Here is a 25,935-nt window from a genome sequence, read left to right as displayed (position 1 = left end):
AAAAGCCAATTAAATATAATAATGGAATGCTTTCTTCTGATATGCACAATTTCCAAACTGTACAGGTGTGAGCTTGAGTAGAATCGCTATTGGCTTTGTGAGCTTTCATTTAAACAACATTAAAGGCAGCACAGAAGCAACAAATTTTCCAAAATTCTGAGCTGTTTCTCTTGCTCCTGTATAGCAAATCTTGAGAGGAGTGTGAGGTATATGGAGAAGTAGACTTGCAGTGGAGAGACTTTGATGAAAAGCCACAAAGATTGGTACAAGAAACTAAAAACTTCTAAGCATGAGTGCCATTTAAAACCACGTTAAGGGGGCTTATCTTGGTAGCCTCACAAACAAGTGTTTGGAAGTAACCATTTTTTAGAAAAGAGAAAGAAACTTCCTCCTAGAACAAAACTATAGTTGTTCAGTTATCTCTTACCCTAGAGATAGATTATGTCTGGAGGAATAAGATGCAGATAGGCCCAGTCCTGTAAGGTGCTGATTTAACTGTACGCTGTGGAGGTATTTCATATTTCACTAGAAGTGCTTAATGGGCATTGTGGGAATTCAGCACCTTGCAAGAAAGAGGTAGATGCTCCTCATCTTGCGAGTAAGGACCTGATCCTCCACTATTAAAGAGGCTTGTAATTGAGCCATTGGGAGCAAGATCGAACCCTAAGTACATGCTAATCCTTTATTTACTTTTATATGCACATATGAAAAATAGGCTTTGCCCATAACAAATGTAAAAACAGTTGAGTGAGGACTTGCAGGAAGTTTACTCCTAGTTGAAATATACACAGAGAAAATACATGCTGTGTTTTTCTTTCTCTGAGCTGAAAGTACTCCAGCTTTCTTGGTAAGTGTGAATTTGAACTTGCAACACTTTTCTGTCATGTGTTTAGTTGAATTTAATGCTTTTCTTTTCTATAGCAATCTAACTAAGATTAACGAAATTTAGGCTTTTTAAACCATCAGTATGTTTTCTCTTTCCTACATTGTTTTTCACTAATTTGTCTTTGCTTTCTCATGATTAACTCTCATTCCATAACAATTAGGAAACTGTAAAGAGAACTAGAAATTTTGATTACTTTACAGGTTTACTACTACTTTGTTTCCATTAGGAAGAATACGCAAGACCCTGCTGGTAGAAAACACTGTTTACCTTTTGGCAGCATTTTTAAACCAAGCTAACAGGGGGGAAAATAATAAAGCTTATTGAGCATATTGTATAATTTATCAACTGACCTGGGAGGTCATATGTAGTAGATCTTTTAATCCATTTTACTTTGGTGGATAACGATAAATTGTAAATTACTTTTAAGGTGAGAATTAGCAGGTGGTGATATGGGCATTGGTGATGAGGCCTATATAAGTACTTAGGTTGGCAGTGAAGCATCAAAATCACAGTATAACTAAATTAAAGGGGAGAGAATATTAGGAAACTAACTGTTTAAAACAAATAAATGCCACATGGATCAGCTCACTCCTTCCTATGGAAAACTTGGGAATGGGGAGGCTAAGTGAGGATAAAATTCTGTGAACTCCAACAGTTGCTTCATTGGACAGGGTGCGGGAGGCTCCTGCAATGTCTCCCAGCCACGTAGAACTCTCCCTGCCCCTTATGTCAACATGGCTATCACACTCTCTTATGACTTAGTATTATCCTTTCCATTTAACTTTCCTATGAGATTCCCCTTACTAGTTTAGTAAAAAGAAGAACAGGAGTACTTGTGGCACCTTAGAGACTAACAAATTTATTAGTCTCTAAGGTGCCACAAGTACTCCTGTTCTTCTTTTTGCGGATACAGACTAACACGGCTGCTACTCTGAAACCTGTTACTAGTTTAGTGTTTGGCATTTGTTTGTGAATCTGCCTTCTCTCTAGGCAGCAAAATATAATGATGAAAAGAGGGAAAATATAATAAAATCCCATTATGAAAACATTCTCCCCTAGCATCATCAGAGAACAATAGAAACAATTGAGCCCATCAGACTTATTAACTTAAAAAAAGATAGTGGAATATGCTAATATTAAAATCCAAATATAATTAAGGTAAGCGAAATTAATAGTAAGTGTAAGTGTTCAGTAAATTAATAGGAGCTATTTGAGAAACAGCTTTTTCTTGGATGTCTATTCTAATAGATAACTATTCTAATATATATTAATTGCTTTTATTTTAAGAACCACAAGAATGCAGCTTCTCTTTTGATGGAAAGCGACCGGCTGCTCGGTAGTCTTCCCCAAGTGAAATGGTCTGAAACGGGTCTGGCCTTGGCATCTAGGCTTCAAGAAGAATGCATAACATTTATTGTAACAAACTTCCCTCATATAATAGAGAGTGAAAGTTTTCATATTTTCTTGCAGGTAAAATGCTTATGAGTTCTACTTTTTTCAAAACAAATGCATTGTATTACACTTTCTTGTATGGGAGTGAGTTCTTCCCAACAACTTAGGCTGTTAACTTACTCAGAATGATTTCAGTGTCACTTTACAAATAATTTCACATAAGAATTTAATATTAGGGCAGGGGTCAGTTATTAGGGCATAATTAATTTGAAAAAAATTAAGACTTTAATCCTATGTACAGTTACGTACTTCAAGTTGAGCAAGTGTGGGTAGTTCCACGAAGTCAAGGGTACTACTCTTGTGTGTAAAGTTAAGCATGTGCATAAACGCATCATAAAGCAAAGTCCAAGGTAGCAGCATGCACATGCCACAATGTCCATTGACTTTTTGAGTTGCAAATGTGCAGCACTGCTAAGGGTTAAGGATTAATTGAAAGAGTTCCCTGCAGTATTTCCTGGTAAGAGCTTGTCTAATTTTACCCAGCACTACATTTCCCTAACAAGACAAAGATTTGGCAAGGTGCTCTGATGCATCAATAATTAAAAATAGATATATCAAAACTGCCTTTCTTCTTCAGATCTGAATGGGAAACACTGAACACCAAAGTCACAATGGTCACTTTCTGTTGGGTAGTGTTTTTCATATGAAATACACATTTATTTTAAATGACTCCCTTTTCATTGTTTCCTAGGCACAGGCAATGAGCAGCAAACCTGATCTTCTAGAACAAGTTTTAAAAGCAATTGAGAAAAACATTAGCATTGAAAACAGTTGCTTTCTTCTTAAAGCTGTGGATACTTTGTTGAGCTCCACAAATGTGAAGGAAATGGTAGGTTTTGCAGTAGATAATAGAAAAAGAATAGCTCACAACACTTACTCATTTAAAAACTGGAGCTTCTTTTTTTTTGGCGTAGGAGTTCAAATCAAGTTATGCAATTTGGGCTCTATGACCCCAGTACTGCAGTTGGATCCTTGCAGGCAGTCCATCACACCTGTGCAAAGTCCTGTTGAAAACACAGGACCTACTGGCATTTGTGTATAGCGGGGTGGCCAACCTGAGCCGGAGAAGGAGCCAGAATTTACCAATGTACATTGCCAAAGAGCCACAGTAATAGGTCAGCAGCCTCCCATCAGCTTCCACACCCTGCTCCCAGTGCCTCCCGCCCAACCACAGCCCTGCTGATCAGCACCTTTCCCTCCCTCCCCATCAGCTGTTTCATGGCGTGTAGGAGGCTCTGGAGGGGAGAGGAAGGAGCGAGGACACAGCAGGCTCAGGGCGGGAAGGGGTGGAGTGGGGGCAGGGCCTGTGGCAGAGCCAGGGGTTGAGCAGTGAGCACCCCCCGGCACACTGGAAAGTTGGCACCTGTAGCTCTAGGCCCGGAGTTGGTGCCTATACAAGGAGCCGCATATTAACTTCTGAAGAGCCGCATGTGGCTCTGGAGCTACAGGTTGGCCACCCCAGTGTATAGCAACATTATATTTAAAAAAAAAAAAAAAAAAGGTAGTAGTACTTAGCACTGCCTGTGGCAACACTAAGTGTTCCAGGCTAGCACCAATGACTAATAACATTGTGTGGGAAGACACTACTAATGTTCACTACCATTGTAAATATATGACTGAGAAAGAATATTTAAAAATTAAATAACCTTAAATTTACTCTAGGGGACAGAGTTTATTTTTAATTAATTTACTTTAAAAAAACCATGTGAATATGAGGGTTGTGTTTGCTCTTCTTTTAAGCAAACTCTTTAGCGCAAGGACTGCATCTTCCTGTGTTTCTGGAAAGTGCCTATCATGTTGTGGGTGCTACCACAATCTAAATAATAAATTTTAAATGAAAATTGACTGTAATGTCATGAGTGACATGTGAATGATAGGAGACCCTGATTACAATTTATAATGTTACCTGCAAAAAATGTTAAATCTTTTCTTAAACTACTGCAATCAAGTGCTATTATAGACTTACTCAGTAAGAGTGTGAAAATTTAATCAGATACATTTTTGTCCCCCAGAGAATTTGACCTTGTAGTGACAGAGCTGATAGTAAAAAGCTCTGAAAGGATTAATTTAAAAAAGGAATGTGGTGGCTTGTGATGCTTTAGCTTCTGTGGGAGTGGCTTAGTTTCAAACTGTATAAAATTGTGGGGTAGGGTGTGGGGGGGAGAACAATAAGCCTTCATAAACAACATCTACATCTACTAGGTTATTGTAAAATATAAATGATGACATCATTGATCTATCTTAGGGAGTAAGTAGATTCTGAAAGGAATAATGACTGGTTGCTATGACAATGTGCCTCTCGCCAGCTGCTGATTTGTTACTTGAACACAGGGTTTTACATGCAAGATAGAGGCTCTGCGTGATAAGCTGTGGATCTTCCTGGTTCAGTCTTTTTATGCTGTTCGTCACACAGAAAGCTGGAAGCTGATGAGACCAGATCATCAAGAGAAAATACAAGCAGGTATGCAAGCAATCAAGAACAGCTATCATTGTATAATAATAGTGTCCTTAATATAAAAACTATTGGTAGTGTTGGGGGCTGGTAAGAAACTATAGCATGCTTAAAACTGTGATGCTCTTGCTTTGAAAGAAGTATTTTATAAATGAAAGCAAAGATAATATGCTTAGCCAGCTTCATGCCTGGAAATTAATTGAGTGTTCTGTGAATATTTTCCTGGCTTTTATTTTTATAGATATGAAAAATTGAAACCTTATATGTAGATTATGTCTAGTTTTGTTTGCAACTATTCTAAATTATTAAAAATATTGCAATAGGATTAAAGAAACCATTATCTATCTCCATTTTTAAGCAGATAAGCATTATAGAAAATTTAAATCTGCACAAAGCAGATTACTAATTCTATGAATTCTGTTTCTTTTTTAATCAGTTGTTCATATTAATGTATAAAGCTTGTATATCTCTTGCATAATCTCCATCTCATGTGGACTGTGAATAAATGTAGCTGGCTTGACTTCACAATTGATTGGTATTGTGATACTGTATGTGTTGCTGCAGAGAGCCCCCAGGAAGCTGCATAGTGATCTCTTAAAATGTTAAGAGGCAGTACTTCAGCTTTAAACAAAAGGAGTTTGTGCTCTGAAAGTTTCCTTATTTTCAAATATGTGGAATGAAATTTTGAGGGTGTGGAAGTGAAAATGGCTCCAGGGCCTTGGTTGAATATTTGCTTTGTGATTGTGCATTTTATAAAGGAAAAAATGTGAGAGACATTTAATTTTTCTTTAAAATTAGCTCACCTTTGATTCATAGTAAAAGGTAAAATATCTTAAATGTTTTATTAAAGAAGACATTAAAATTGAGACTCTAATGAAAAATTGTACGTGATTATAGATGGTTTTAATTTTTTATCCCTTAACATGTTGGTTGAAAGATGGATTATGTCAGTCTTTACAAGCATGATTTAAGGGTGTTACTAAATTATGTTTGATTGCTACTTTCTGAAAAAGGCTCGTGATTTCATTCTTTATTATAAAGCACTTCAGTAACTTGGGGGGTTGCTTTCAGAAATAGAAGCATAATTTGGAGTATATTTGGCATCTGATGTTCTTCTGTATTAGGGCTGTAGAGTAAAGTAGTACCTAGACCTGGGTTCATAAAGTGGGTGTCATTCAACTCTCCATCTTTATTTTGTTTTGGGTTTTTCAGAGTTATATAGCATTAATTCAGCTCTGATAGACTTCATTTTAACTGTAAACTATTAAGTTATGGAAAACTTTCAGTGTAGGTTTTTGTTCTAGAAACAAAATGATGGTATTTTCCTAGAAGCATCTTATTACATGAGATTTGTTTAAGATCACAAAGTCAAACAACTTTCATCTTGAGAAAATTTCAGGTACTACTGAATTCTGAAAAGACCTAACCTTTGTAGATTAATATCCTAGGATAGGAAATGCACACAATTAAGACAAGAAGGTAATGTTTTTCTCGTTCACAGCATTTCTGTGTTCTCCTGGGCACAAGTTTATGGGAAAATTGTATTAATATATTAGTGTATATTAATGTGCAGAGTCATCACTGAAAAAATATTATATCCCTGTGGTGCCATTTTCAGCATCTTGCCTTTTCTTGCAGGATTTCTGGACAGCTAAAAAAAGATGCTTTGTAGAACCCAAAATTCTATTGTCATATTGTGTGCTTTGTCCATATAAAGAAATAGTAGGATATAGCATGTGAAGAGTGAATGTTTATTTAATCCATTTTTCTCAGAATAGATAAATTTGCATCAAGCCAAAAGATGCATATAAACAAAAATAAATCTTTATCCCTTCTCTCTGTGTACAGTATTTACATATATCCTTTCTATATTGCACAACCGCTACAGATTTGAAGGTTTCATTGACTGATGCCTCCCAGATGTTATACAGTAAAAAATATTTTTAGTAGCTTTATTAATTCGATTATATAGCATTACATGCAGTGCTTTACAAACATGGATAAGATGCATTCCTTGCCCTGAAAAGCTTACATAATGTCATCCAGATAACTTTAAAACTAACATGTATTGCCTCAAGAGCTAGTGTGTATCTAATGTACATATGCAAATATGTGGAGACTACAGCTTTTGACAAAGAACATGAGAATGGGTCAGACCAATGGTCCATCTAGCCCAATATCCTGTCTTCTGATAGTGATAGGGTGACCAGATGTCCCGATTTTATAGGGATAGTCCCGATATTTGGGCCTTTTTCTTATATGGGCACCTATTACTCCCCACCCCCGTCCCGATTTTTCATACTCGCTGTCTGATCACCCTAGAGAGTGACCAATGCCAGATGCTTCAAAGGGAATGAACAGAACAGGGCAATCATCAAGTGATCCATCCCCTGTCATTCAGATCTCTATTTTATCCCCTTTAGTCATCTCTTTTCCAAGATGAACAGTTTCAATCTTTGTAATCTCATCTTCTAGAAGCTATTTTGTACCCTTAATCATTTTTGTTGCCCTTCTCTGCACCTTTTCATTTCTAATATATCTTTTTTGAGGTGGGGTGACCAGAACTGCACACAGTATTCTAGGTGTGAGCGTACCATGGATTTATATAGTGGCATTATATTTTCTCTTATCTATCCCATTCCTAATATTCTAGCATTTTTGATTGCCATTGCACACTGAGTGGATGTTTTCAGAGAGCTATCCACAATGACTACAAGGTCTCTTTCTTGAGTAGAAACAACTAATTTAGATCCCATCATTTTGTATGTATAATTGGGATTATGTATTCCAATATGCATTATTTTGCATTTATCAACATTGGATTTCATCTGCCATTCTGTTGCTCAGTCACCCAGTTTTGTGAGATTCTTCTTTAATTCTTTGCAGTCTGCTTTGGACTTAATGTTCTTGAGTAATTTAGTATCAACTGCAAACTTTGCCACCTCACTGTTTACATCTTTTTCCAGATCATTTATGCTGAACAGCATTGGTCCCAGTACAGATCATTGGGGGACATCACTATTTATCCTTCTCCATTGTGAAAACTGACTACTTATTCCTACCCTTTGTTTCCTATCTTTTAACCACTTATTGATCCATGAGACGACCTTCCCTCTTATCCCATGACTGTTAATTTGCTTAAGAGCCTTTGGTGAGGGACCTTGTCAAAGGCTTTTTGAAAGTCCAAGTACACTGTATCCACTGGATCACCCTTGTCCATATGGTTTTTTTTGACTCCCTCAAAGAATTCTAATAGATTGGTGAGGCATGATATCCCTTTACAAAGCTGTGCTGACCCTTTCCCAACATATCGTGTTCATCTATATATCATTGTTCTTTACTATAGTTTCAACCAGTTTGCCTGGTATGAAAGTTAGGCATACTGGCATTGTAATTGCCAGTATCGTCTCTGGAGCCTTTTTTGAAAATTAGCATCATATTAGCTATCCACCAGTCATCTGGTACGGAGGCGTATTTAAGTCCTAGGTTACATACCACATTTAGTAGTTCTGCAGTTATGTATTGGAGTTCCTTCAGAACTCTTGATTGAATACCATCTAGTCTTGGTGACTTATTACTGATTTAATTTATCAATTTGTTCCAAAACCTCTTCTGTTGACACCTCAATCTGGGACATTTCCTCAGATTTGTCACCTAAAAAGAATGGCTCAGGTGTGGGAATCTCCCTCACATCTTCTCTGGTGAAGACTGATGCAAATTCATTTAGATTCTTGGCAATGGCTTTCTTGAGTGCCCCGTTAGCACTTCGATCCTCCAGTAGCCCCACTGATTGTTTGGCTGGCTCACTGCTTCTGATGTACTTTTAAAAAATGGCTGTTCTAGTTTTTGAGTCTGTTGCTAGTTGTTCTTCAAATTCTTTTTTGGCCTGCCTAATTTTACTTTTACACTTGATTTACCAGATTTTATGCTCCTTTCTATTTTCCTCAGTAGGATTTGGCTTCTAATTTTTAAAGGATGCCTTTTTTGTCTCTAACTGCCTCTTTTACTCTGTTTAGCCACAGTGGCATTTTTTTGTGTGGTCCTCTTACTTTTCTTTTTAATTTGGGGTACACATTTAATCTGAGCCTCTCTGATGGTGTGTTTAAAAAGTATACATGCAGCTTGCAGGCATTTCACTCTTGTGACTGTTCCTTTTAATTTCTGTTTAAGTAGCTTCCTCATTTTTGTGTAGTTCCCCTTTCTGAAGTCAAATGGTACTGTGGTGGTCTTTTCTGGTATTTCCTCCACCTCCTCCCATCCCCCCCCAAGACATTAAGGATGTTAAATTTAATTATATAATGGTCATTCTTACTGAACGGTTCAGCTACTGGGCCAGATCCTTTGTTCCACATAGGACTAAATCCAGAATTCTCTCTCCCTTTGTGGGTTCCAGGTCTAGCTGCTCCAAGAAGCAGTCATTGATGGTGTCTAGAAACTGTATTTCTGCATCCCGTCCTGAGGTGACATGTACACAGTCAGTTTGGGGAGTCATAGATTCATAGACTTTAATGCCAGAAGGGATCATCATGAGCATGTAGTCTGATCTCCTGCACATTGCAAGCCAAAGAACTACACCCACCCACTTCTGTAATAGACCCATAGTCTCATCCATGCATTGAGACCCTGCGGTTCTTCGTATCTAATTGGCCCTGCACATGGAACTGAAGGCATTTCAGAGAATGCTACCATGAAGGTCCTGGTCTTTAATCTCTTACCTAGAAGCCTAAATTTGACCTGCAGAACCTCTCTCCTGCCTTTCCCTATGTCACTGGTACCTGCATGTACCATGACCACTGCCTCCTCCCGAGCACTGCACATAAGCCTGGCTAGATGTCTCGAGAGATCCACAACCTCCGCACCTGCCAGGCAGTTCACCAGTGGTTCTCTTGATCATCACAAACCCAGCTATTTATATTTCTAATTGATGAAATCCCCCATTACTTGTCTCACTAATAACTAGAATTCTCCACTGTCCCCTCTCCCACCCCACCCCCCAAGAGGTATTCTCCGTGCAAGAGGATACCATGACATCATTTAGAAGGAGGGTCCGAACTATAGGATTGTTTCCCTCCACTCCAGTTTGATGTTCTCCTTCCCGGAGACTTTCCTCTTCCTCCTCAACAGCACAGAGGCTGTCAGACTGGGGTTGGGAGCACTCTAATCCCAGAAAGTCCTAGAAAGCCTCATCTATGTTCCTGTTAGTCTCTCTTAGCTTCTCCAGTTCAGCTACTCTGGTCTGAAGTGTCCATACTTGGTCTCTGAGGGTCATGAGCTCCTTGCACTGAATGCATATATGCCACCTGCCCACAAGGCAGGTAATTATGCATGCTGCATTCAGCAATAAATTGGATAGCCCCAACTCTGCTGCTGGACTTCTGCCTGCATTGTTTTTACTCTTGCAGCTTTTTTTTCCTTTTTCTTTTGGAGGGCAGCGGGGGAGGAGGGTGGTTATTGGCCTAAGTTTAGAGAATGTTAGGTGCATCTAGCTCTCATGCTTCCTCTCTAAACTCCAGGCTTGTCTACACTACCCGCCGGATTGGCAGGCAGCAATCAATCCAGCGGGGGTTGATTTATCACGTCTATCCCAGTCGATAAAATTGACTGCTGAACGCTCTCCCATCGACTCTGGTACTCCACCAGAATGAGGAGCACAAGCAGAGTTGGCAGGAGAGCGTCAGCTGTCGACTTACCACAATGAAGACACCGCAGTAAGTAGATCTAAGTACGTCAACTTCAGCTACACTATTCACGTAGCTGAAGTTGCGTATCTTAGATCAACCCCGCGTGGTAATGTAGACAAGCCCTCCCTTGCAAAACTTCCCATGTCACTTTGGAGCTTGTTTTTTAAACCCCTGTTCTCCCTGCTAGTCCTGCTCCTTGGTCAATGCTTAACAGATTCTAATGGGATTAGGAATCAAAATTTCCTTAAGAAGCTCTCAGCCTTGCTTAGCAGGCCACTAGGCTCAGCACATGCCCCCCAAACAGACCACGCTATATACTACAGTATATTGTTTAGTTGTTTTAAGAGAATAGATTTTATTTCAAATAGATGTTAGTATAAATGTATAGGTGGTTAGAACTAATTGAAAGTGATTGTTGTTGCACATTCCTATACACCCAGGATCTCAAAGTACACCCCCAAAGATTTAATGAGCTACATACATCAGAGGTATGGAAGTATTATCCTTGTTTTGTAGATGGGGAAACAGAGATTAAGTTACTTGCTTCATGTCACATAAGTCTGTTGCAAAGTTCATTACAGATATTGGATCTCCTAACTCTGAATCTTGTACTCTAGATACAAAAACATCCTTCGCCACTTAATGTTTTCCATTTTGCCAAAATAAATCTCCCTCGACTAGTTCACTGGCTCCAAAAGATAGTTCCATGAATAAGGCTGGCTTTTTTTCCCCTCTCTCTCTCATGCTGCCTTCTCACTGATAATAGCGATCCTTTTTCCCTATACAGCTGCTTTTGACAAAGGGGATGATCGAAGACTTGGCAAAAAACCTGTATTCACTAGTTCTCAGGTAAATGCTTAGATTCTTACAATTAAAAATAATCAGAATCCCGTAAACATAACTGCTCCTTTTCATGCTTTATATTTTCAAAATAATGTAATCTGTTGTGGTCTGTGTTTACTAACTGCTCGTAGTTAATCTTCAGCAATCACATTTTCCTTGTAATCCCAGTTGAGCCAATATTTTATTCATAATCTGTGATGTCCGTTATTCGAGCATTTTAGATTTTGATGTGGGTTAGCAGGAGTCCATGCTTTCAGATAGTTGGGGGCCAAACAGAAGACAGGAATTTGTGTTCAGAAGTTATTGCACACTTCCCTGTTGGTGTGTAATAATAACCCTGTGATCTCCAGTTTGGAAAAAAGGGTGGTCTGCTACTGAGCTAATGGAGCTGTTCCATTAGCTCAAGCCACCACTTAACTCCGTCTGTTACGCTCCCCATTAATCTGCTTGCTGTGAAAGAGCTTTTCAAAGTCATTGACAATCCACGTGTTTGAGAATCATGCCCAAAGTGACATTGCTGTTTGACAGAAAAGGTACTGTTATAGGGGTTAATGTCCAAGGATATACATTACTATTCACTTTGTTACTAGTTAGGTTACATTTTTATAGGCTTATATCTTAACACTAAAAAATACCTTTACCTGGGAATTCTGAACCCTTCTTTGGAAGATGTACTGTTTTATAATGGTTGAAAGCTTCCTATGTCATATGTATGTAAAAATAATGGCAGTCTTCATGTTCATAGGGAATCATATACTGAATTCCCAGTTTGAAAGTCTAAATATAACCTATAAAATAAATGAATCTCTCCAACAGGAACTAATTGTATAAAGAAGTAAAGATTATACAGTATTATGTCCAAAGTAAAGGACAAGGTTTTGCATAGGCATTTCTTGTACCCTCTGATTCAGATCTGACTTCAATAGGGGACGTAAAGGGAACTGGAGTTAGTACTTAAAGAGTGCTTGAAAGGCAGCAATCTGAGCTCTGTGACTTGGAAAATGAATTTTATTTCTTCCTCCCAAACTCTAATTTTAATACTAAACTTCAGGAGTACCTCCATTTCAAGAGTTAAAGATTATGCATGATTTATTGTGTTGCTAAGTGTCTTCTGTTCTTTCCAGCTAAACAGACGCATTACTGACTCTGTTGATATAAGGCACACTTCCTGGAAAGTAAAAGGCAAGAGAGATTATTGCGGCAGTTCCTTCACTAAACAGGATAAAATGAAATCTGATGGATTAGGAGCATCTGGACATACATCAAGTACCAACAGAAACACTGCTAATAAGACTTCAAAACATGATGACTTAAAGGGAAAAGATAGTAAGAAAACAGTTTCCAAAATTACAAAAGATTCAAAAACTGGGGAAAAAGTTGCTTCACCAAAGGCTAGAGCTGTCATAAAGCCAAAAATAGAAAGTAATGGAAATGCTAAGGCTGAAAGCTTGATTACCAAACAAGATTCAGAAAGGTCATCATCTGCAAGTGGGCAAAAAAATTCTGGAAGTGGAAAAGCTGTAAAAAATCAGGAAGGAAAAAATTCAGGTGCCAGACCTAAAGTACTTACTGGAAGCCCAAGTGTGCAAATCAAAACAAAGCCATTGAAGAAAACCACAGGGAAAGAATCACCCTCTCTAGTAACAGAGACAGGAACTTTCAGCAAGTCAACAAACTCAAGTACAGATTTACAGATTTCCAATGAACAACTAGATGAACCCAAAGAGGATAAACCAGTAGATGAAGGAAAAATATATACTGGTAATTAGAGACCCCTTCTGACTTGCCACAGGCAGGTCATATGCTGGAAAACAGCCTGGAGAGTTCCAAAAGTTCTATTCTAGATGGTTATGACCCTGCACAAGCATATTTTTAAAATAAATATTAATTACAAAAAGTAATGCTAAAATGCCCAGGTATTAATGGCTCTAACTCAAATGTTATGTGCTTTGAAAAAATATGTGCGTATACAAGACAGCACTATATAAATCTCAATTCTTCCAGTTTTGGCATCTGTGCTGTTTTCAGTATCTGACCGTTATACATTAATATTTCTTTTTAGGTATTTGTATATTATACATTTTATCCTATAACTAATCTTTAATTTTGCTTATAGCAATGAAAACAAAGTCTGTTTTGAAGTTGACTAATGGAGCTACCAACAAAAAAGCTAATGAACTTGAGACGAACGTTACAACAAATAGGTTTGTTGGAAATCAAAATATTACTTATAATTGTATACTGGGTTTTTAATTGCTTGATTAAATGTAATTGTCATTTAATCAACATGTTTTTAAACCTAAGGATTTTTCAGAATAGTTTCTATTTCACATTGTTAGTGAGAAAGTAGAAATAACTACAGACAACATTCTTGTGAAGATAGCATTGTTTTGCCTCTGGGTTTGGGCTGTTTTGTTTATTTGTTATTTTAGCATTGTTACAGTAACTCTGCAGATCTGAACAATTATGTGACTGAATCATGGAAAGTGCTGATAACTCCTACATAGCCTCTGAAATAGCTTAGATGAAGCTACAAAATCAGTGGAAGATGAGGAGTTAGTACCTTGGAGAAACGGGTCCCTAAATTATATTGTTTATTTTCAGGAAGAGGAAAATCATTTTACATGGCATATATTGTGCTTTCCATGTTAAACAATATAGAGTACTACTGATTATTTAAACAAGTTCATTTTTTAGATCTTAAACTTGCAAGTAATGCAAGCAGTATCTTTTTCTCTCATAGTGTGACCAAAAAAACCACTGGGAAAGGATACAATGAACAAAGTCCACAAACTGTTTTGAAGAAAAAGGGAAATGTGAGTGGCAATTCTACAGCTCAGCAGAAGACAAAGAATGCACCAGCTAATGTTGCCAAAAACCAAGGTAGAATTAAATGGCACTAAACTAAAATCATATTTACTATTTGAATCATTTTGCTATAGTGTAACACAGATAAGGAATTTGTTATCCGACAATAGAAATGTTCTGACAATCTTAGTGTATTTCCCATATTTCATTTTTGCTGATAGACCTCAGATGTATTTTTCTGCTTGTTTAATTCTCATGAGGCTGGTGTATATTTATTTTTTAAAATCTGGCCAGCTATTGGGGAGAAACCCCTTCCCTAATATGCTTTGTAGCTCTTTTGTCCTCTGATGGTACCTTAAGTATTCTGCACCTAGAACTTCCATTAAGTTCAGTAGAAATTCTGTATCTGAAACAAATTCACAATACACGTTTTTATTAAATGTTTGTATTTAAGATCATTTAATTGTTTAACAAATTTTAAAATTACTTGGTTGTCTAAAATATTTTTAATAATCTTTTACTTGACTTACATGCATCCAACTTATCAATAATATAAATTCGCTGACTAGAATGTGTTTTGTTTACTTTATTTGTTAGGACCACGAGGAGATTCACAAAATTCGTTAAAATCTGGAATGGCTCCGAAACAAAATGAAGGAAAAAACATGATGCAAAATTTTTCTCAGACAGCACTTTCAGAAAAACAACCTTCATCTAAGAAAAAGAGTATTAAACAATCACAAACATCTGCAGTTAAAGCCACTGCAAAAATAATAACACCCAAAAATCAAACCCATTCAAAGAAAGGTGAGACTATAAACAGTAAAGACCCAAAACAGAAAATAGTTACTGGGCAGCCTATATCAAAAGCTCAATCTTCAACACACAGACATTCAAGAAGTGAATCTCCTGTTGTCCAGAAAAACATGCATAGTCCTGAACAGAAACTTGAACAACACACATTTGCTGCTTTTGCAATTCAGCCACACGACAATAACAAATGCAGCCCTGCAAAACAAAGTAAGTGTGAAAAATCTATGATAGAGTGTAGCAGAGGAGACCTACTCGTGGAATCATGGCAACCTGATCCAAGAAAATTAATGGATCCTCTTGAAAATGGGGAATACAAAGTAGAAACCAAACCTTTTTGTACTCTAGTTAGAGGACAAAATGTTCCTAAGCTGAATGTTTCAATGCAAAACGACATGGAATCAAAACAGGTTTGTGAAGATGAAATTGAAATTAAATATCCGGTAGATAAAAACAAAGATGATGGTAATACAACTGAATTTAATTGTTATACAGAGCCTAGTAGAAATGCATACTCAGTCATTTGCAAGAATACTGGCCAAAAACTCCCTACTTCAGTTTCAGAAGAAAGATTGAAAAAGTGCAAAACTGTTTGTGATTCAGCTCAGAAATACTTGGGATATTCAGGAAACAGCAAAGTATGTTTAACACAAGCAATAGAAGACTGTGTGGAACAAAATGATACCTTAAACACTGAAATGGGCATTAATTATGGAGAAGATCACTTACCCAGCTTTTCTAAGGTAACAAATGCCTCTAATTCGGAACAAGATGAAAGAAAATCCTCTAAGACTCATGTAAAGGGATTTGCAAGTGCTGGTCAATTGTCTGATAAATCAGCCTTGACCGAATACAGGTCTGCTACAGTAGACTCAGATGCTGCTTCAAAATGTTTCACAGGACAGGTTACAGAAAAATGTTCACCTAAAGATATGGATACTACAGAAACACCAGAAAGCCATGAAAATTCAGAAACTCCCTTTGTGGATCGTTGGAATTTGAGTACAGGTGTGTTGGATCCAAAAGAGAGTCCTGAATCTGATACCGGCAGTGCAACAACATCTTCTGATGATATCAAACCAAGATCAGAAGACTATGATGCTGGAGGCTCTCAGGATGATGAAGGATCAAATGAGAGAGGGATTTCTAAATGTAGCACTATGTTGTGCCATGATTTTCTTGGAAGAAGCAGCAGTGATACAAGTACACCTGAAGAACTAAAAATCTATGACAGTAGTCTAAGAATAGAAGTGAAAATGAAAAAAGAGGGTTCAGATCTTTTTCGTGTTAATTCAACAAGTGATGATGAGATACCAAGAAAAAGACCTGAAGTGTGGTCACGTCAAGGTGTATTAAGGGCCAATACTAGGGAAAATGAAAACACTACTTTTGGCAGCGCACAATTTACTCAGGAAGCAGACCAAGTTTCCTCTTCTGCAGATGAAACGGAAGATGAAAGATCTGAAGCAGAAAATGTAGTAGAAAGCTTTCCTCCATCTGACCCTCCTACTCAGCCATTCCAAGGAATTGTTAATTTAGCTTTTGAAGATGCAACAGAGAATATTGAAAGTCAAGAATTTTCTACAACTAAAAATTTTAAGCGATCTCTTTTACTTTCAGTAGATGAATGTGAAGAGCTGGGATCTGATGATGGAGAAGCTCATGCTCCCCTTCATCATTCCATAGATTCCCCTACTCCTTCTGATGTTTTTGATAGTGTATCTCAGGAGCATCATGAAAAGACATATTATTCAAGGTATTCATTGGAAACTGAAGATGGATTCCTGGAGTGCAAACAACAAGAAAAGGATAGAAGTGAGAGATTAGATAAAAGTGAGCACTTTTTTCTAGATCCCCGTAGCCCAGAAATCAAAGGAAAAGATAATCAGGGTGCTTCAGTGACAGAACAAAATTGCCCAGAGAAAGTACTCTCAGTAGCAGATAGTCAGTGTTCAATAGAAGAGCAAAAGGTAAATAGTAAGAATGAAGAGATTAACGAAATTCAACAGTGCAATAAACTTTCAGACAATGACACAAAGTCTCAAGAAAGACCATGTCATTTGGACCTTCATCAAAGAGATACTAATTGTGACATGCAAAAGAAGAATTCTGTAAAACCCTGTAAGAATCAGTTACTGACTCTGGAAGGTCAAATGAGAGAGTGTCAACGAGTACCTACTGAATACACTAATACTGATTTACCTGCAGGTAATGTACAGAAATAGAAATGTTAAGTCCCTCAAAAAAATTAAATTAGTAGGCAGAATATTGGAAATGTTTTGTCTGGGGTCAAATCATGAACTCTAATAATTGGCTCAAATTTTTTAAACAAAACTTAAATGCTTTTAAGTATTTACTTGTTTACTGAGTGCTTGTCCATTTTGGATACACATTAAATAACAATGTTTCAATGGAAAACTTGAATATTTATACTAGGCAAATCTATTCAGATAGATTTTATGCAGTACTAAAAAGAAAGATTGGGAACAATTCCTTGCATGCTAATTATTTTTGGTCCAGTTTAGCATTGTCAGCATCAGCTTTCGGTGGGAACTTTTGTAAACGCTTTGTCTGCTTTACAACCTATATCATATATTTAAGTGGGATGTGCAATAACTACAGTAATAACCTTACTAAAGTGCACTGACTGTTTACCTTAACAGCTATATTCATTACTTTTGCAATTTGTTGATCTAATATATTTTACATGGAGATGTGGATGCTGATCCTTCTCCCACTGAATTCAGTGGGATATTTCCCATAGACTTCAATGGGAGCAGTTTGGGACCTAAGACTTGCAGTTTACAGGATTACTAAAATTGTTCTAAATTTTACCAGTGAAAACTGATTTCCTAAAGGAGAGATTATATTTGAACCAGTGATTATAAACAAAAAAGCTCTAGCTTGATTCACCTAGTTAGATGATTGTCTAGATGTTTTATCTGTTTTGTCTTTTTAAACCAGTAATTCAAAGTATCCCATTATAAAATACACAGTAGTGTCTGAATATATTAACTATTGTATATTCAAGAGTAATGAAATGCTGATGATGATGACCTATGTTCAGCAGAACCACAGAAGAAGACCTTTTAAAAGTTGTACTATTTTTTTAAGTTTGCTTGTCCTTGCCTGCAGCTACCCTTATAATGTGTAGTATAAAATAAGCCTGTGAATAAGCCATTTTGTTTTTCCTTCTCTTTGGAGCTTACATCACCATTCAGTGATCATATATTCTTTTTTTCCCCCATTCCTTCCCACCCACCTCCTGTTCCAACTTTACGTTATTGTAGTGAATGAGAAATTCCATGTGCATTAATTGTCTGTTTACATAATTTGTCTTTTCTGAATCAGAAATGTTCTAATTATGAAGGTTTATTGTTAATTACCAGTGGTGACTGCTGCTCTAACTTAATTTGTAAACCAGACTTTGTTTGTTTTTTGGGGGTTTTTTTTACACAGAAAATAAATGCCTACATTTTGTCAATTTTGTATAAATTTACATTTTTTGTTACTTGTTGGATTGTCTCTGCTGCAATGAGTTAAATTTTGCTCTACAAAGCCCTGAGGGGGGAACATGTGCAATTTTTACATTGTGTAGTATTATGAATTATTGCAGGAGACATAGATGATTGTGACGTATTGGCACAAACCTGCATGTATGAGCATCGACCTTCAAAAACCCTTTCTCCAATATATGAGATGGATGTTGGAGAAGCTATTGAGCAGAGGATGGAGTCAGAAAGGGACATTCTAGATGTGGATTTTGAAGATCAGCAATTTGCAGAACAGGACTGGACTCTTCTCAGGCAATTGTTATCTGAGCAGGACTCAAACATTGATTTCAAAAACTCTATTCCTGAAGACCTTAACTTAGCACAATATCTTATCAATCAGACACTACTTCTGGCAGGAGATGGTTCAAAGCCTCAGGGTAAATCACATGTTGATACTTTCAGTAGATGGACTGAACTAATGTCGCCACTGGATGATTCTTCAGCAAGTATCACAGTGGCAAGCTTTTCCTCTGAAGATTGTTCTTCTCCTCAAGGGGAATGGACAATCCTTGAACTGGAAACCCATCATTAAAGTGATCAAATGTTTGAAAATGGACTCCAACCCCTACCCCAAATCTATTTTTTGATGCATTGTTTCCATACAATAATGAAATACTGCATCAGTTAAGAACACCCAATTCTTGATACTGAGGCAATCTTTCCAATATATTGAGGTGCATACTGTTAATTTATAACCTAGCTTTAATCACAAATAGAATAATTTTTCAAAGCTGAAATAGATGTTTTTCTAAAATCAACTTTGAGCATGTATTTTCTAAAATTGTTAGACAAATTAGATGACTTGCAAGAAAAATATTGGTTTAAACTCCATCTTCTATCCCCTTTCTGTCATTTGTTAATATATTCTTTATTGAGCATGGATTTTAACATGTGACTGCACAATAAGTAGCGCCATTCTTTTCCTTTTTGCTCTTCATACAGTGACTTGGTGATTTTTCAACAATAAAAGATTGAGAGTTGTGTTGAAAGGTGTTGTGTTCCAACAGTACTTTAAATATTAGAAATTTATATTTGCATTTACAGAATGTAAAAAGTTTTGGACTCTATTTACATTAGCTGCTTATTCAGTTTGTTTCCACTGGATTGATTTTGTATATTTGTTTGTTTTGAAAATTTTCAATAATTGTTTTTAAATTGTCATTTATTTAAATACAAGACTGCAGAGGTACTGTAAGAATGGTACAGTTCCTCTCTTAGGAACACACATACATTCCCTTACTTCAGTAAATAATGGCATGGTGTATGAATCAGAATGTTAAACCTGTTCTGAAATACTGTGTCTAACAGCTCAAAAAGTAGATTCAGTCTGAAGTTTTAGCAGTGGCACTCTTGCCTTCTTCACTTTAAAAGTCCATGTTTGAAATGGAATTCTAGTTGTGCTACAACTCAAGATACTTTTGTGCCACTCCCTTACTGTCTAAGTCATAACTAGTTTATTGGGGATTTCAAAATCCCAGTGTGTCTTCTATCTTTGAGAGGGTGTTAGGGTTTTTGCTGTCTCTTTTTAATCTCATAATGCCTCTAAAAACTTCCTTATGGAGGCCCAGTGTCTCATCCTCTTGATTGAGAACTGAGAAGGAAATGCTTCTCACCATGTCTGCTCTGCTCATTCTGCTGCTAAAAAAGATGGCAGTTAAATGACATGAGCAGGGTTTTTTGTTGTTGTTTTTGGGGATACTTTCCAGGTGAGGGATATTGGACCATATTCTTCATGCCATACTGAGGCAAAATGCAGCAATAAGGGATGGTCTTATGTAAACTATACAATATTGCTTCTGCAGATCCCCTCCTGTTAATGACCAACAGGAGATGTGCCTTCAAATGGGAGTGCTACACTGCAGTAACAAATTACTAAAATGGTCATATTTTAAAAAAAGACTTTTTTACCAAAAGCCTAACTTGCACTGGTTACAGCCAAGGATAATACTGGCGGGTGTTTTGCAAACTTTTGCACAATTCTGCCAATGCACCTTAATCCTGGTCTGCAGGTATTCCTGTTATCTTGATCCTATGCTATTTATAAGCAGAGACTGACAGGAGTCTTGAATTGTGAAGTCGCTTTGAGATGTGGCTAAGCAGTGACTGCTGAACTAACTTTCACTTTTGACCTAATCAGCATTTTGATCTCAGAACTCATGACTTGGAAAGGCTGCTATACACTGACTTGAGTGTCTGTCAATACAATCAACATTTTATTGAAGCAGAATTATAAATTGGTAGAGGAAGAATTTTACCTTCTAAATAGAGGTTAAAGGAAAGATATTAATCTCCCCTTCATGTCTGTGCCCATGATACTTAGAAGGGAGTTCAGTCTTGGCTGCATGCCCATCCCCAGCTTTCTTATAGAGGATTCTCCCCAAGGGTTCCTGTAAGGAGGCTAGGGGCATCAGTTGGACTCCTGGATATCCTATCCTAAACCCACAAAGGAAGCAGCATAAATTAATACAGCCTGAGTTTGTGCAAGCTCAGCATCTTACCCATTGTAGTCTGTATTTGCTACATTATCCACATTTGGTGGATGGGGGAGGGGAGATTGCTGCAGCTAGGGGAACTCCCAAAAGCAAATCTCCTCCAAGATCAGGAGAGAGACTCCATTTACGTGCTCCAGTTCTGAGAGGAGCACAGATATTGAAGAATCTGTGGGATAAGGGAAAACCACCATTGTCTTCTATAGAGGGATTCAAATAACTCAAAATAGAGAGAATTCAAGTTTCTCACCCCAACATGGTTATTCCCGTGTAGGAGACAATAAGGACCATGGAAGGTATAAAATAAAAACATGTAATGAACTCTAAATTGATGAAGGCACAAGAGGGTATTAATTTTTACACAAAGTAATATGGGAGAAGAAAAGGTAAGAGATCAGGAGAGTAGACAGAGAATGAAAGAAGGATCCTTCTGCGCTCTCTCCCCTTTCCTTTATATTTTCTTGTTTTCTTCAAGTGCAGCTCATATCTGAAAAGTGACTGAAAAATGACATGTTTCCCAGTTTGTGTGTCTGACTTACAGATCAAATATGTTTAAGTTACAGTTAAAATGATTCGGATTTTTTGTTTTGTTTTCTTCTGAATACCAGCTCTCACTTTTCAGGCTAGAATTTTTGTCAACCTGTGTTATTTTCTCAGGTCCTCAGTAATATAGCTACAACTTCTTCAATGGATTGGAACAGGTGTAACTAAGTGGAATTTAGTAAAAATTTTGTCGATGCACAAGAAATAATAGAATCCAGCTCTCTCTCAGCCATGTTGGCTCTGCAAAGCCAATAGAAGTAAAAAGTAGTAATATTATTCATTATCTGTATTGCCAAAGTGCCTAGGAGCCCTAGTGAAGGACCAGGACCCCGTTGCACTAGGTCTTTTACAAACACTGAACTAAAAGATAGATTGTAAGTTCTTTGTGGTACAGACTAAGTAAGACAAAAGACAACAGATTAATATAGATGGGAATACAAGAAAATGATGAGAGCAGATAAGAAACTTCTGTCTCTGTGACGGGAGGAGGGAGAGAATTGTAGGAGGAGAAGAAGAAAGGGAAGGTAAACCAAGGGGATGGGGAAAGTCACGTATTTTGTCAACTCTTTCTTGGAAGAACTTACTCTAGCATCTAACAATTACAATAAAGTCAGCAGATATGGCTGTGATGCTCACAGGGAATAGATCTGTTGAGTAAGAAGGTCCTCCTTTATAAGTGCTTTGGAGGCAATTGGTAAAGAAGCAATACTGATGCTGTCCAAGAAATATGTCCATCTGCAAGATGGCAGTTCTGGCTAGCATGAAGCCTGGCTGTACAACTTGAATAACTGGACTATATTTCTATTTTTGAACTCTGCTTCAAAGTGGCACTGAATTTTTGAAATGCCATAATTCTGTTTTCCACTGCCTCTACCTGAAGATTGAGTCCAGGATCTGGCCCCTTAACCTTCCTGGAAGAAGTGTTAACTTCTTCCAGGAAATACAAACAGTAAATTAAAAAGCTGTTCTAGCTACATATTGCTGGCGGCATAGACTATTTTAAACCTTTGATACCATGTTATTGCCATCTGGAAATTCATTACCAACATGCTTACTGCATTTTGTCCCAAAAAATCTAAACCCTCTGTTTGAAGGTGTTAAGACTTATTACTGTGTCTTTCAGCATCGCCTGCCATGGAACATAAACAATTAAGAAGGCACAATCTTGCTCCCATTAAAGTCAAAGATAAAACTCCTGTTGATCTCAGTTGGAGTAGGTTCAGGGTCTATGTGACTAAAGTGCATGTAGTATAAATGCTATTTTTTTTTTCAGTACATGTACTGTTTTGTTCTATATCTCTAGTCTGCTAACTTCTAATATTTTAGATGTAGGGATGATTTATGGTTAAAAAAAATTAACCAAGTATTATTGTGTGTATTATACTAATATTCATGATTGGATTATTCACTATTCTACCTTGGTATATCATGCTCTTTCCAGCACTAAGCAGAACTGACAAAAAAAAAAAATACAGGAATTCAGGGCAGGTGGCTCTGTAACAAAGCTGGTGGTGACTACACAGGACTAGAGGTGGGAAATGGGCTTTTAAAAGTACATCCATTATGACTAGAAGTTTTTATCTCTTGCAGAAATTTTGTAACTGTTTTCATTAATCTGTTGTTGATAAGCTGTAGTGGAGGATTCTACAGTAGAATTAGAAACACTGCTGTTTAACTGCAAAAAATTCTATACCTATTTAAGTTAGTATCCAGATGCTGGCCAGGGGGGTGTATTTCAGGGAGCTGAACTCGGTGCACTGGGAAATGAACTTCTTTAGAGGCATAATCAACTTAAAATCTAAAAACAAACAAAAAACCCACTTCCATCTGAAATTTTTTCCTACTGTTATTACTTGTGATTACTAATAATTGAAAGAGACTGGAACAGAAAGAACAGAAAGTACAACTCTTTTGATCTTTCATTTGACAGACCTCTGTATGCATTGTTTCACAGTTTCCTCTGTGTAGTCAGGCCACCATCTTGCAAACGTTTAAGCATGTGCCTATGTTTGAACTACTTGTATAAGTGAAGTTAGGTACATTAAGTATTTGCATGATTGGGCCCTTAGTCCTTTCTCTGTGTTTTTCTCTTTCATCTGTTGTGTACAAGAATTGCACAAACATGTTTTAAACTTCATGAAGTGTTTGTAAAAATCACAAAAATTGGCAGGGGAACTCAAAAGTAGGTGTAATACCTGAAACTATTTTTAATTCCCAAGAGGATCCTGATTGGACTCTCTTGGTGCCATGATAGTATAAATCATAGAATATCAGGGTTGGAAGGGACCTCAGGAGGTCATCTAGTCCAACCCCCTGCTCAAAGCAGGACCAATCCCCAGACAGATTTTTTGCCCCAAATCCCTAAATGGTCCCCTCAAGGATTGAGCTCACAACCCTGGGTTTAGCAGGCCAATGCTCAAACCACTGAGCTATCCCTTCTCTCCTCCCTCCAATATTAATAATAATGCAACTATATGCTGTTTTCTTGCTCTCCCTGGTTACTGCACAGACATTCCCAGGTAAGAAATCTGCCTCAACATGTGATCCTATTGGTACTTCAATTGTAAATTCAAAGCTGTAAGAAATGTAACTTCAAGGCAGGTGGGAAGCTTGAATTACAGCAAGGATAGAATCTGAAAACATTTCTATTTCCATTCCACTTTAAAATATAAATATAGTCTTGCAGATCTTAAAAAACAAATACTCAGGCATCAATTATTCAAGGGTTTTGTACTATGCCTAGTAAGATTCTTACTTTGATATAAGTAGTCAAAATAGTTTGTGTTAACTTAAAAAAAAAGTCTGGCACCCATCTCCATATTTCGACACCTGAGTGGCCTTATTTTTTTCAGAAATTTTGAGCCTTTGCAGCTCCCATTAAAAATCTGGCCATTTTTCCGTAAGTGCCTACATACGGAGATGGATGTCTAACTTCAAGAATCCAAAATGAAACTTTTAGCCAGTATTGCTTCAAATTTTTGTTTCGCTTTCACTATACAATGCATTCCATAACGCTGAGTTTGGCAAAGCTGTGCCCGAGCGCTGTTTCATGTATTATATCACGTCAAGACTCCAGCCCTCTAGTGCCCTTTCAGTGTTTTATATTGGTAGGGCAAATCAGGGCCACCGGGGGTGGGGGGGCAATTTGCCCCGGGCCCCTCAGGGGCCTCCATGAGAATATACTATTCTATAGTATTGCAACTTTTTTTTTATGGAAGGGGCCCCCGAAATTGCTTTGCCCCAGGCCCCCTGAATCCTCTGGGCGGTCCTGGGGCAAATATGATTGTCAGACTTGTGCTAGAATATTTAATAAGATCCATTTTGTTTATAAATCTGAGAGTAGTATGCTATTCTGACTCAGTACAATATCATCAGTGTACATAACACTGATATGTCAGAGACAGGCCAATGTGTACATCAGATCCAATGTAGCAGTGTAAAAATCTCTATATAGTTTATATTTCATACAATCTTAAAATAACTATCAATTAACCAGCAGTCATATCATGCTCAGATCCCATAAATTACTTATGTGGCAGACAGACTCCTCTGCGTGTCAGACCTTCCTACCTTCCACCAATCTACTTTTTAAAAAACAAACAAACAAAAAAACTGTGGAATAGAAAACTTTAATCCCCATTTTCTGGACTGTCATGCTCCAGATCCTAGGATGTATTATGAGAGAAGGTACAGTTTCACTTCCAGCAATCCATGGTTTTAGGGTCCTAAAATATCTGCTCACCCGGTGGTTTAGAGTTGTTTGTTTTTTAAGCTATCAAACTGAAAACTTGCATGTTTTCTACCTGTTTACTTTTTAAACATTTTAGCCCACATTGTGATCTTAGGGATAAGTAACTAGCTGCATCTCCAAATGATGAATAGTGAACATGCACTTCTGTTTCTAAAATTGCTGTACAGTTGCTTAGTCCTACAAGCTTTCTCCATTTATGTATAAAATGGAAAATAATAAACCCATTATATAACTGAAATGCTGAGTCTTTGTAATCCATTGCATGTGGGGTGTGGCAGAACTCCTTCTCCACCTTGGTGGGTTTCACACTTCCTCTTAGTGGGGGGTTGGGGGATTGCTCTCTCCCTTGGAATTTCCCCACACCCTGGGTTTACTGTCCCGCTCCTTGTCTGAGCAGGGGTTCCTCTCAGCCTCCCTGACCGGGGAGGGGGAGGAGAGCCTCATAGTCTCTGGTAGCTCATCCAGGCGCAGTGGCAGCAGGCCAGGCAACCAGTTAAGTCTCTCCCCTCAGGCAGGGTCTCTTCTCCCCAAACCTGTGGGTCCCAGAAAGGATATACGCCTTGTTGGGCAGGGTTTCCCCTGCTCTTCATCTCTGTACCTGTGAGATCTGTCTCCTGGCATTTGTCAGTGTCTGTACCGTCCAGCTCTCCAGTAGCACACCTGCCC

At 37.6% G+C, this 25,935-nt stretch overlaps 1 protein-coding gene across 1 annotated transcript in view; it reads left to right on the top strand.

Moving 5' to 3' along the window:
* BTBD8 (BTB domain containing 8) overlaps positions 1-25,507 on the top strand; it is a 64,513-nt gene extending 39,006 nt beyond the window's left edge. Inside the window, exons 10-18 of the mRNA XM_054038021.1 lie at positions 2,174-2,356; positions 3,030-3,167; positions 4,670-4,799; positions 11,259-11,320; positions 12,439-13,075; positions 13,431-13,518; positions 14,058-14,197; positions 14,720-17,140; positions 18,549-25,507. Coding sequence (XP_053893996.1) covers positions 2,174-2,356; positions 3,030-3,167; positions 4,670-4,799; positions 11,259-11,320; positions 12,439-13,075; positions 13,431-13,518; positions 14,058-14,197; positions 14,720-17,140; positions 18,549-19,018 — 4,269 coding nt within the window. The 3' untranslated portion in view covers positions 19,019-25,507. The remainder of the gene's footprint in view (positions 1-2,173; positions 2,357-3,029; positions 3,168-4,669; positions 4,800-11,258; positions 11,321-12,438; positions 13,076-13,430; positions 13,519-14,057; positions 14,198-14,719; positions 17,141-18,548) is intronic.
* Positions 25,508-25,935: the final 428 nt, after the last annotated feature.

The sequence above is a fragment of the Malaclemys terrapin genome, chromosome 8 (genome assembly GCF_027887155.1).
Source record: "Malaclemys terrapin pileata isolate rMalTer1 chromosome 8, rMalTer1.hap1, whole genome shotgun sequence".
NCBI classification, from domain to species: Eukaryota; Metazoa; Chordata; order Testudines; family Emydidae; genus Malaclemys; species Malaclemys terrapin.
Note: the sequence above shows the minus strand (reverse complement) of the source record. Positions and strands in the feature narration are given on the sequence as shown.